A 13501-nucleotide genomic window follows, 5' to 3' on the forward strand; every position below is an offset into this window, starting at 1 on the left:
AAAGCAGCAGTTAAATTTTGCATAATGGATTTTTTAATAATTTTTCCCTGCAAAGAAAATGGTTTGTGATTTTAAAAGAATATACATTTGGCATTTTTGTGGTGGGGAAATGAGTATTATTTATGTTAGCCTCTCAGTTGCTATAAAACAATGCCGACCAAGGGATCTACACTGATTTAAGAAAGAAAATGTGCAGAATTGTCTGCATTTGTTCTGCATTCCATCTCCCTTTGTCCACCAGTTTTTCTTTGAAGAGACATTATTGTGTGAGCAGCCAGCATTTGGCTGCTCACACTTCTTTTCTGTGGCTACAGTAAAGCTTCTGATGGAATAAGTGACCAGGAACAGCAGCCTAGAGCTCAAGAGCTAATTGGAGCAGTCATTTCTTCATTCTCTGAACAGAGAGCTTGTTTAAATGTAACAGTGGAGGCAGTCTGGGTGTTTCACAGTGTCAGTACTTTCTGCTTGTCTGGACCAACCAGTCTGGTGTCTTTTTCTGTATATCTAAAGCAGCAGTTAAATTTTGCATAATGGATTTTTTAATAATTTTTCCCTGCAAAGAAAATGGTTTGTGATTTTAAAAGAATATACATTTGGCATTTTTGTGGTGGGGAAATGAGTATTATTTATGTTAGCCTCTCAGTTGCTATAAAACAATGCCGACCAAGGGATCTACACTGATTTAAGAAAGAAAATGTGCAGAATTGTCTGCATTTGTTCTGCATTCCATCTCCCTTTGTCCACCAGTTTTTCTTTGAAGAGACATTATTGTGTGAGCAGCCAGCATTTGGCTGCTCACACTTCTTTTCTGTGGCTACAGTTTAGACACTTCACCACAGTCTTTCAAACCATGAGGAGTATTTTAAACAAATAGAATACAAGTGCTGTAACTGGAATTCAGCTCCAAAAGCTTGAACTAACATTCTGCTGACAAAGAGAACTGTGTTAGGATGCAGATTGCACAATTACTTTTTAAATTTTATGCAAACCATGCAAACTCAAACCCCTTCAACACTTCTGTGTCTTTAAAACTAAGAGTTTTGTCCTTACTCTTCAGCAATTCCTGTAGCACTCAAGATTTCATTTGAAAAGTTTCTTTCTGGATAATAATGAGATGCAGTATCTCATCTTTACAAGATCCAGCAGAATTTAAATTTGGGATAATATGATTGATTTTTCAGAGCAAGATTTCAATTTAAAATTCAGCAATAGCAGGTTACTGTCTGCTTTGAAATTGTTATTATATTGCACCAAGACAAAAGAGGTATATATACATACATACATATATATATAAACATAAGTGAAACTTGCCAAACTTTACAAATTAGAGTCACTATTTTCCAAAGATACAGCAGCCAGCCGAGAATACTCCTGATTCTACAGGAAGGTAACCCTCAACAGCATCACAAGACGTGTACTTAAAAGTACATGTAATTTACAAATATTGTGATTGCAGACGCAGATGAGGCACTTCTTTCTTTGGTGGTTAATTGCATATATGGACACCTCATCTGCAAGAACAGTTGTGATAAATTAAGATATGCAAAATACTATTAGCTTGTTTGCAAATCAGATGCTGTTCTTAGGGAGTAACAGTGATATGCATCCACCATTGTGACCTGATTTTATGAGTGGGGTCATTTTAATCATGCTTTGCTACAGATGTTTTTAAAATATGTACTTAAAATTTACTTTCTAAATCTACACAAATTTTAGAATATGAATCCAGATTCGCTTTCTTTAATTATTGGAAGCTTGATAGTGTAGTCAGTAGTGTATTATAAAATGGAGCAATGAGAATGAGAAAAGGGTGAGAATTTCAAATTGACATAATATGTTCCAATCCAAATACCTGATCTGTAGGAAGACAGATTTGTTGGTGCTTGTTGTCTATAGGACTGGAGCAGAAGCAGGAGTGAGAGTACTGATGGGGTGAGTATCAGAGCAGTACTGGTCAAGCCTACAACAGTCTGCATGTTTGATTCTTTCTGTCCTAGAAGTTGTTTTACAGAATAAGAATTCAGCACAGGAAATTGGGAAGAAGCTTACACATCTTCCCAATTGCATTTGTGAGCAGTTCAAATCTAAGAGGAACTGGTATGCTGCTGGATGTAGTGTCATACCTGGTGAACTTGTGCCAGGACTACCTGTAGTCTTCCTGACCTTTTAATATAGCCAGTCTTAGTGATAATGCATTTGGGTTTTGGAGCTTTAATCTTGAGCGGGAAGACAGAAGACGGGACAGATTTTTCCAGTTCACACAATCCTAAGATTATAATATAAAGAAAGATTATAATATATACAAGGATTTTAATAAAAACAGTGGTTAAGTAGTGGAGTGATGGGGAGGGAAACTTAAATTTTGGTAATATCTCAAGTAAGTACCTCCCACAACTAAGTCTTCCAAAATGCCTTACCTGCAAAAGTGTTAAGATAGTAGTTTTTTACCGCATAGTAGTCAGAATTGTTGTCTGGGAAAAAACCAATTCGAGACAAAGGAGCGTATGTTTGTGATGCAAAGTCATTGTACTCCCTGATGATATCTCGTCTCTCCAGCTTTCCCATCCAATTCTTCCTCTTAGCTATCAGTTTCCTGAGCACTGAAAAGGAAATACAAATGTGAGACGGTTCACACAAATAGTTCTATAAAAGCCGTATCTTTGTAAATTCACAAGAGCTTTTGCTAGATACAATAAAAACATGACAGACCAAATGCTAGCCATGAACATTGATATTTTGGATGCAACCTAATTCATTTTGAATAGATGGTAACCTTGTGAAAATAGAAATGGCTTGTCCGAAAACTATCTCATACCCCTCTCTTCCTGTCTTTCAGACTTACTCAATGCACAGTCATGCTGAATCTTTCCTATTTTCTCTTCTTTAGCCTTCTGATGATTTTGCCAGTGGTTGTTCAAGCGCATGGCATTCAGCTCATTCTGATTCTCCTCTCGCCTCTCCAGCAGCTTCTTAAAGACTTCCATTTGAACCTTCTGCAACCTGCAAGGAAAGAAAAGGTCAGACAGTATTGAGTGTACTCAGCAGTGCTCTGTGCAATGCTGTCACCATCAAATGCTACATACCTTTACAAATAGCTCATATTGCATTTCTCATATTCAATCTTTCATTTTAAGAAGGGAATTAAGCACTGGTAAAATATATTATGGTAGCAGACCTGGAGACTAAATTTAAGAAAAATATGCCTTCCCAAAATCAGGGTATTTTCACAGAATTAGAAGGCTTGTTGTACCCTTCAGCCAATCCCCTAAAACTTCTTGCTCCTCCTCTATTCAGCCAATAATTAAAAGAAATAAAAGAGTGTAAATGAACTCCTACTTATCTATTTCCTCTTCCCTATAGGCCCACTCCTTCCTTTCCATAGCTTCCATCATCTTCAACCTCTTTGCAATGTTTGAGGGACTGTCCATGGGTGGCAGAGCTGCTTCCCAAGCGCGTTTTTCCCGGATGCGGTCAATAATCTCCATTTCAGCTTGTCCTGCTGGCAGCCCCCGACCTTACAGGGACAAGAAACATTAGCTCTTTGGGAGACTGGCAAACCCTACTAATAGCCACCAACAAAAAGTATGAGAGGGCTGGATGGGTATAGGACCATGGGGTAAACACAAGCAGAACTGTCAAAATCCAGAAGTAAATTCTTCTCAGGCCAGCGAGATTCTACAGCATGAGGTGTGGTAGGACCTGCAGTTGCTACGGTTCAGTGCACGCTAACACTGGCACTTCATTCTTCTACTGCAGGCTGCAGGGGGAGAAAAGCTTTACTAGGAAAATATTTTCTGAGAATGAGCACTTTCTTTGGCCTGTGCAGTGCCCATCATTGTTACAGGTGAGACACTGGGAGATGAGGATCACAGGTATGTTCTGGGGCAGCAGTCTTCATACTGTTTTTTTTAATGATGTTCAGAACTCAGAGCAGCTGAAGAACAGTGGGTAAATGGAAAAACTGCTCTTAGTTCCCATTTGTGTAACATGACCTTTTTATACTGAATGGTCCTCAAAACCCTTCATTAAATGTCCCAGAACAGCACCATTAAGTAGTGAAATATCATACTTATTTTAGAAACAGATAAAATAATTGCCCTAAATGCACACAAAAAAAGACCACCAAAGCTGGCAATAGACTTGAAACCTGACACTGAAAAGAAAAGAACATCCTGCTAAAGAGACAACATGTTTATTACAATTGATCTTAATTTCACAACTCACCCCAAGTGAGGGTAGCAAGTGTCAGAATTTCAGGGACTGAGCCACTGCGGACTATGTATTCAGGAGAATAGGAATCTGTCTGTGCTTCACCATCCCTGTAATCGGTCTGTGTCCCCAGAGTTCGGAACATGAGGCCAAGGACCTGGCTGTCTCCTGCAGCTGACAGGACACGTGACTCTGTCCTAAAAAGAGGTGCAAGATGGAAGATTGGTCACATTCACTAAAAAAACCTCCAAGCAAACAAACCAGAAACACATCGGTTAAAGGTGGGAGTCTTAAACATGTTCATCTTAACATTACTCCCATTGATGTTAACCCCATTATCTTTGGTAAAAGCAGACAGAGGCTACACTGAGTCTGAAACACCCTCTTTAAGTAAATAATCCAGAAATCTTCTAGTTTCAGCTCTTGTACAAATCTTCCATACCTATCCAGTCTAAAGCATTGCATTTAATGGACAGAAAATCGTTGAAGTAACATGAAGTAGGACTGCTTCAATTTAGTTTACATGTTTCTCTTTCTAACAATTCCAGAATAAAAATTTAATTCTGATACAAGCACATGCAATCTCCACTAACTCTACCAGGAAGTGAATTTTATTATGTGACCTCAAAATTTGATACTCTCTGAAAACCACATTAGACTACATTACTGATGCTCTACATCTCTGAGCAGCATTGCATCTATCACAGAGATTGTAATAAAATATCAAAAGACTTTCCAATAACATTGCTCTACTAGAGAATTTTCTTTGCAATGGTAGCTCTTCTAGAATTCAGAGACACCTAGCTTTCTGTTTCAAGCCTCACAATCTTAACACACTAGAGGCACATCCTTTACTCACAAAGCACTAGTTATATACTGCAAGCAAATTCTGAAACAGTCCATCATCCATTTCCTCTAGAATTCTCAATGATGAGAGCAGCATCTTACCTCTTAATAAGCTTTTCCTGTTGGTTCATTATGAAAAATAGTGTCACCAGCTGAATAGTTTCCTGATCTTTTTCTGGTGAGATGTTACCCATTACAACAGTAATTTTCCAAAAGTCACTACTTACTCTGTCTTTGTATCAGCAACAGCTTCTGGAACACCTGCTGGAGGCAGCTTAGAAGGCCTGAGAGGTCTGAAGAGACAGAATGAAAGTAAGACAACAAGGATGAGCATAAAAGATCATTACAGTTCAGAAAAACCACAACCCACTAAATTCAGTGGAGTTAATACTGATTTTCCACAACTGTGGTTCTGTTTGTTGCATGTTTAAGAATTGTGCCTAAATATTAAAGAACTCTTTCATAGCTAAGGAGGAACAGAGGAAGTTTCACCAGTAAACACCAGGACTGAGTGCTTTTCTTATAAATCAAAGCAGAAAGTGGAGTTGCAAAAGAAGACAATTACTAAAGTTAGTTTTGAGTGTGTTCCCAGTATTTTGTGTATGTTTCACTAATTAGCTTACTTTTTAAATTTCACTTTCACTTTTTTGAAAGAGTAGTGTTTTTTTTAATAACTGCTTGAAATCCTGAAATTCATTCCTACAATTAGCTGATAAGCTGGTTTGGACTTACCTAATTTTATTGTTTCATTTTTTCCAATACTTTATGAGGTATCTTGAAAGTGATTTGTGCTCAACTACATATTAATAATTCCTTCCTAGGCATTCTTATAGTTTGCATATTGCAGTTCTCTATCAACTTCTCTTAGCCTTTGGGAGACTTTGAAGCTTAATTTCATATTGCAGAAGATAACATCGTCTTTGTTCCTTTAAAACTGTGTGTTGATAAAGGAGCCATAATAGACTTCAACTTATTAAACATAGCAATTTTTTTTTTGTATTTAAAGTGGATATAGTGGCCAATAGCTGCTGAGTAAAATAGTGAATGCAATTCAAAGTGTATGTGACTAAGCCAAGAATGTTTATATGGTAGCTGTTGGTTCAGATCTTGAGTGCATTGCTGACCTGCAGTGTCTTTTTGGAAGGAGCAGAGCAGTCCTGCAGTAGGGGATGTGGATGAAAAGTTAATCGAGGCTTCCCTTTGCTCCCTTTCTGCTCCTGGCAGCAACTGGGAGTTAAAAGGCTCCTTCTTAAGACAACACCTTTCTAGGGGTCTGGAGAACCACACTGGCTTTGTAAATATCTTCTTCCTTTGCAGAGAATGATCTACAGCCCAAAGCTTTCTTATTAAGTACAGAATGTCTGCTATATTTGCTTACATGGTAACTCATAATTGAAAATTCTGTCATAGTGTGAGTTTAGAAAGACCTTGTTTTAAGACCCACTTACTATTAAATTTTTCTATTTTATCAAAGAACTGATCAAAGAACTAACAGAAAATACAGAAAAAATAATGCTCTGGCCTTTACTTAGGTGCTCTTGAAAATGCACAGAAAGAAGCTGAACCCTGTTCCAAATTATTTAGTTCATTCCTTACCGTGCAAAATATTTGTAGCGATTCCTTCCATTAATTTCAGGATCTTCATACACAACCTGAGGTATCTGAAGAGAAGACTGACCTCTGAAAGCCAAAGTACAGGACATAATTTAAAAAGTACATTCAGAGCAGTTATCTTTTTTCCTTATGCCTTTTTTTTTCCTCTCTCCCCCCTCTGGTTGCGCTATCCAACATGCTCACTACAAATTCCCCCCAAGCCTCACACTTATACAAGCAATTATATGTTGGTTTTTCCACATTTACCTATGTAGCAAAACAGTTTGACACTTTATTTCCCACTATGTGTGGTCAAGAAATGGTCTTTGCTGCCTTTATTAAAACTTTCTTATGAGCTTGTTATGAAAAGGATTAACCACTTGTACATGCTTGACCTTGTAAAGGAAACCACTTTTATTGGAAGTGTGGGGAGGAAGTTTATTATCTTAAGAGTGAAACACTTTCCAAATATGTGTAAAGACTCAGAACGAGCAAAGGAGAGGATGCTTTCTACCTTTGAAAAGTAGGTAAAGAGATTTTGAGCAAATGTTTAAAAATTTAGAATCAGCAATTTCAATTTGAGTTCTCCAGTAATGAAGAAAAATTAGGACAATCATGGGAATGTTTCAAAATCTATGCTGGAACAACCATATATTTTGCAAGAACTCTTTTTTTTTTTTTTCCATTTTGAGTTTAAATTAGACAGACAGTTTAAATTTTTGACTATAACATCTTGAAGAGTCTTCTTTAAGGCTTTGAAAGATCATGTGGAAAACCTCATTAAGGCAGTCAGTTGAGATAATGGGTAGAACTGAGAAATTTCCAAGTTATTAATCAGGATTCCTATTTGATTTCACAACTACTTTATACTCCAGTCTTACTCTTCTCAAGCTGCACAGGTGTTAAAGACAAAAAACAAGTTCTTCCCAGAGAAGCTGTGGATGCCCCGCCCTGGAAGTGTTTGCGACCACGTTGGATGGAACTCTGAGTGAAAGGTATCCCTGCCCATGGCAAGGGGATTGGAACTACATGATCTTTAAGGTCCCTTCCACCCCAGGCCATTCTTTGATTATATGATGATTTTATTTCTTTGAGCTGTGATAAGGCAAGTCCTGAAGGCCAAGTTTTCTGTAAGACCATTTTGGGCACCTTGTATGAATTCTGACCTCAAGATGTATGGGCTTGTGGGTACTGGGGTTGGTTGCTGATGCCTGATTTTAATTACAAAGGTATATTTACAGAGATACAATTAACAATATTTAACATTGCTCAACAGCTGAGATCAAAACAGAGGATTACATGCTGAGACCTGCTCTCTTCCAAGCCCTCATCTAATTCCTGCAAACTGTGCTGTGGAATCTGGGGAGGCACAGTACAGCTACCTGCCACAGGAAAGCTTGGAGCGAGATGCTTCATTAACCTCCCATGACACACAATTTACTGCCAAGGTAAGTTTAAAGTCATCTCTTCACAGGGCTTTCAGTCACATCCCATAAGAAAAGGGAAGGGAATATTTTGAGATGCAATCTGATATACTTGCTCAGCACTAATCAACCTATTATTGTGAAGTTGTGTTTGTAATTCAAATGAGTTAATTGAGCTGATGGCTAGTTCCATTAGCTGACTCTTTACATATCAGACTGTTGCTCCATCCAGATGGATTTGTGTTTCATTCAGCACAGGTGGGCACTTATTCTTATGATCTAACTTTATTAGCATAAACCGTTCATCCTGTTATGGTATAGTTATAGGCACAATGGGAACCCAGGGAAATAGCCCTTTTTATTCCACAGATCCTGCCTCTTGCATGTCCTTGACTTATATATGCTGACTTTGCTGAAATAAATGAGCATTTATTCCCAGTAACCTTGCAGAGGCAATGCAACTGCTGAGAAGACAGCTGGGAAATATTCGGTCTTTCGTATCAGCAGCCCTGTCAATCAGTGCAGGTTGAAACAGGGGGATGTAGCTCTCATTTTTTGTTAATTGCAAGACATTTTGCAAATACATGTTGTTGAAATGTAAATTAACTTTAAAGCAGTACAGGTGTCAAGTTGTTACAGAATTGCAGACAAAATGTAAGAAGCCACTGAGGTGTTCATGCACTGGGGACAGTTTGAAACACTAAAAATAGTATTAAGAAGAAAATACTCCAAATTTATGGTTTTTATTATGGAAATGAGAAGAATATGCCTTTGAAACTGAACAAAACCAGGTGTGAAATCCACTGTATCATTCTTGAACATCTTTGATTATTTTCTAGCATGTGCCAGCAACCCCAGAGCAAGCACTATTTGAAAAGAGCATGGCCTAAAGTCAGTTGCTTAAAGCAGAAAGAACCTTTGAAGACAAAAACCTAGGCTGCTGCCCGCAGTCTTGGATACAGCTACAAGAGGAGTTAAAAAACCTATGGTGTGGCAAAATACATAAACTTTCTTTTAATATCTGCTGAATCAGAAGCCAAATTGTGACACCAGGAGAAAGCTCAGCCAAGAAAGCCCTGCACTAAAAATGCAGTGTCCTGGTTCAGGCCCCAAGGACCCTGGAAGGAGCAGCAAAAGCAACTTAACCAGCTGCAATTGCACGGGACTAAAATCAAAGAGCTCCCACTGAAGTAACATACATGAGTCACTGAAGTTTTCATAACTCATCTGATCTGTAAGAGATTGAAATAACTCTCTTCTTTTTCATGGCAACCGCTGCAAAGCAGATAGCACAGGGATGAAGGAATGTGCAACATCCACCCTGTAAGAAACAGATGGGTAACCATACTCCACAACAGCTGCAATCTCTTAATTTCAAGGGAAATGTAAGTAGGAGCAAATTGCAGTCATCTCCACTTCAGCATGCATGGCTTTTTGTTGGTTTTGTTCGTATGTTCATTTTAAATTGTCCAACCATAGAACACTTACACAGCAAGCTGCTGAAGAGCCTCCAGGCGCTGCCGAGCCCTCCGTCTTTGCCCAATATATGCAATCACTGGATCTTCATCCTTGAGACACAAACTGCAGGCTGGAAAATGAATCATACCAGTAGCCATGCTTCAGAATATTGGTGCCTTCACCTAGCATTTGTGTGGACACAAAGAAGAGAGGCTGTAATTTAGCCACTTCAAACAGCATTAAAGAGAGCAGAATTCCAGCCTGCGGTGATTTATGGGACTGCACATTTGGGACGGGGAAAGAAGGCGGCATATGTATGCTAATGATGTCAGCTAGTTAGATGGTTCTTCTCAAGATGTGGAGCATACCAGACTAGCAGCAGATGCACAGATTTGTCTTCTGGCTGTTTTCCAGTGCTAAACTTGTACTGAAAACCAAAAGGTCTAACGGTTTGTTACATAAAGAAGTTAGTGTGCAGTAACTGTGAATGTGCAGCAATGTGAACTTCTAGCACATTACCCCATGTAACTCCCATCTATTTCTAGTGCTCTAGAAATTAAGTAACATATCCCACTTGCAGGGTAAAGTTACATTATTTTATACTGGAACGATTTTGGCATTTGTTAAAAATAACTCAAAGGGAGCTAGCACACAAAAATGATCACATTAAACATCTACACTCTTCCTTTTAAGGACTACTTTCCCGGGGTAGATATGCCTTAAATTGCTAAATTTATGGTTGCCAATAAATCTTTGCAATTGTAAGTGATGTAGCTCTATTGGCTTGAGCTTCTGTACAGACTAAAATCTGAAGTGACTTGTGAATTGCCCCTTTCATTTCAGCAGGTGCTAACTCAAATGCATACAGGTGACATTTCAAGAATACTCACCAGAATGTAAGACAGTGCCATTTGATGGAAGATCAAGGCACCCTACCACGAGTAGCTGCTTGCTGTGCACCACATTGAATTTTTGTTCCATTTGTCTTCAAAAGGAGTTCAACTTTTGAGCGTTTGGAATACCCTATGAACTAATACTATCACAACCTCTGTCCATCCCAAATTGTGAAGCTACAGATTAAGAATTCAAGGATGTAGGGTTTTGAATTGCACATTATACACTTGCTGATTGATTCTAAAACATGTTTTATGCAAGAGTCTGCCACCACACCCATGTGCACCATGACACCTGTGACATGACAACTTTAGTGATAGGATGCCTGTTTACTTCATCTGGCCTGAACTGTTAGAACAGCCACATTGTTAAAAGGGTCTCACTGATGACAGGCAATGTTCCCAGGTCTGTCTCTCTGGGGACAAGCAGACAAACACTTTTTTGTTTTTGTGCAGATACAAGAAATATTCTGAGATAACGCAGTAAGAAATATCCAGCAACATTCTTTAAAAAAAAAAGTTCCTTGACTCCATTGCTGGAAAGCTGCTCAGGGCTTTTCTCCTTGCTGTGCAGCAATGAAGTCTGAGTTCAGAGGATCTGTCTTGCAGCCTCAGTCACATGCCTGGCTTCAGGAGGATTCTGTTTAAAATCCAATTCATTGTGCAGTTGCACCAAGTCTATTTTCCTCTAGCATTCTACCTGTATGCATCCTGTGCAGCTATCAATCACTGCTGTCTGAAGGTGTGACTGCAACCCCCACAGGCATGCCCTAGCTGGTTTAAAACTAGCTAAGGGGAATACTGACAGCAGGGAAGCAAATGCAGTAGGAAGCTAAGCATGGGCTAGCTAGGTAAGGATTGGCTAGGAAGTTAAACTCTGCTAATTCTGTATGACGAACCAGCATGGATTTGCACATCTTTATTGGCTGCTTAGATGTTGCTAGATATTTAATTTTAGTCTAAATAGGCTACATGGATCCATAGCAGAAGTATCTCCCAAGGTAAGTAAGGAACTGTGTGAAATGACAGCTCTGCCTGAACAACAGCCCAGCAGCTGCCCACTTATTTTATTAGATCTAAGTAACTTATACATGCTATAATTAACAGCATTTGAAGATACACTATTAAAAATACTGACACACAGCTTAGGAAATTACTCAGAACGTGAAGCTGGGTATTTCTAGGCTGGTGTTTCACCATAGCCCAGCAATCATGACTATTCCCTGTGTTGTCTTGTTTTAGATAAAACTTCTTTCTCTGCTTTGTAATTTACTGTTTTAAGGGAGCAGCTAAGGACTGAGACAGAGGTTCTACCCATGTGTATGCAGAAAAAGACAAGGTGAACATGTGAGCTGTCTTTGGCCAATACCTACCAGTCTATCACCGAGTTGAGCATGGACATTTGACTTTGGAGGGTCCTTCTCACTTCAGTGTGTACAGAGGGTCTGAAAGACAAGTGAACAAACGTAACTAGTTTCATATTTGAGGGATCAGCATGAATCATCAGGCTCCACCTCCTTCTTTAAAAGTCTGTCTATAAGAGAGAGTATAAAACAAACTAGGAAGAAAGAACTGAAATACATGTCTCTGTATCAAACAGATGTCACCATCATGCAAATGAGCCTCAGAGCTGAAATCCTACTGCTCTGCGGAAGATACAGGTGAAAAATCCAGTAGAAAAATCTGCTTTCTTTGGAGGCACCGTCAACTTAAACAGAAAATGTGATGACATGAAACATTAAAAGGAAGGCATGGTGCAACGGTAATCACTGGAAATACCATACTGTACACGATGTTTCCCCCTGGGACACAGAGCTGGCTTTGCTCCAGCTAATGTTCCATGGTCCCAGCCTCGCTGGAGCCGCCAGCCCTCTCGCTTGCCCGCTGCTCGGGCGGCACCCACCTCGTGCCGAGCTCGGCGAGGGCCCCGGGCCCAGGGCAGGGGGTCCCTGGGGCGGGGGAGGCCTCACGCCCCGTCCCGCCCGGCTCCCGGCCCCGCGCCCACCCAAGGGCTCGGCCTTGGCCGCACCGGGGCCGCCGCCCGGGGCTGCAGCGGGGCGGGGCCGCGGGCAGAGCGCTGCCGTCTCGGCCAGGCCCGGTACCGAAGGAGCAGCCGAAGGTCCGGCCGGCAGCCCGTCCCCGCCGGGCGGCTCTAGCACGGTTGCCGTTCCCATGGCCACGGCAGGCGGGCGGGCGGGGCCGGGAATGTCCCTCCCCTGCGGCCCGACGTTGCTGCGGGACGGACCCTGCCCTGCCCGGCCCTGGGGGCGGCTGATCGTGACTCTACCGGGGACAAATGCGCCCCTCGGGGTTTTCCCCTGCCGCTCCCGGGTGTTGCTGCTTGTGCTCCTGCTCCGTGCAGCACGCGCGCCCGCTCTCCGCAGCGCCCTGAGGCGTCGCCCTGCCGCCTCCATCTTGTGGCGCCTCCGGGAGAGCGGCGCTGGCGCGGGATGTGGCTGGACTTGGAGGAGGACAGGGCACGGGCGAGGCCGGGAAAGGAAGGACACACGTGTATTTCTGCTTTGCAGCAGCTGCTGCTGGAGTTGTTTCATGTGGTGCTCCCGGGACCCTCGCTTAGTGCTTAGGAAATCTGGTTTAGCAGTTTCAGGGACAGGGTTCAAGGCTGGATATTCTTATTCTTGGTTTTGCTTGTTGTCACCTAGGACTTCTGCTGCTGTAAAGTGGTGAAAGTGAGTCCAGAGAAGGGCAAGGGAGCTGATGAAGGGTCTGGAGCCCAAGTCCTGCGAGGAGTGGCTGCGGGAGCTGGGGCTAAACAGCCTGGGGCAAAGGAGCCTTGGTGACTTTACCTCTCTCTAGAATTCCTTGAAAGGAAGGTGTAGCCAGCTGGAGATGGCCTCTTCTCCCAGGCAACCGGTGGCAAGACAAGAGGACACAGCCTTAAGGTTTAGATTGGACATTAGCAGGAATTGGACCCTGGGAAAAGGAGCCTTGGTGACTTTACCACTCTCTAGAATTCCTTGAAAGGAATTCTAGAGAGTGGTAAAGCTGGAGATGGCCTCTTCTCCCGGGCAACCAGGTGACAAGACAAGAGAACACAGCCTTAAGGTTTAGATTGGA

General features: G+C 41.3%; 1 protein-coding gene across 1 annotated transcript in view; it reads right to left on the reverse strand.

Moving 5' to 3' along the window:
- Window positions 1-12547, reverse strand: part of CFAP91 (cilia and flagella associated protein 91) — a 30937-nt gene extending 18390 nt beyond the window's left edge. The window contains exons 1-10 of the mRNA XM_041410936.1: window positions 12327-12547; window positions 11797-11868; window positions 9561-9712; window positions 6652-6735; window positions 5283-5348; window positions 4225-4406; window positions 3337-3514; window positions 2843-3000; window positions 2418-2600; window positions 2124-2266 (exon numbers count right to left, since the gene is read on the reverse strand). Coding sequence (XP_041266870.1) covers window positions 2124-2266; window positions 2418-2600; window positions 2843-3000; window positions 3337-3514; window positions 4225-4406; window positions 5283-5348; window positions 6652-6735; window positions 9561-9688 — 1122 coding nt within the window. The 5' untranslated portion in view covers window positions 9689-9712; window positions 11797-11868; window positions 12327-12547. The remainder of the gene's footprint in view (window positions 1-2123; window positions 2267-2417; window positions 2601-2842; window positions 3001-3336; window positions 3515-4224; window positions 4407-5282; window positions 5349-6651; window positions 6736-9560; window positions 9713-11796; window positions 11869-12326) is intronic.
- Window positions 12548-13501: the final 954 nt, after the last annotated feature.

This window comes from Onychostruthus taczanowskii, unplaced genomic scaffold, assembly GCF_017590055.1.
Source record: "Onychostruthus taczanowskii isolate IOZ18803 unplaced genomic scaffold, ASM1759005v1 scaffold34, whole genome shotgun sequence".
Taxonomy (NCBI): Eukaryota; Metazoa; Chordata; class Aves; order Passeriformes; family Passeridae; genus Onychostruthus; species Onychostruthus taczanowskii.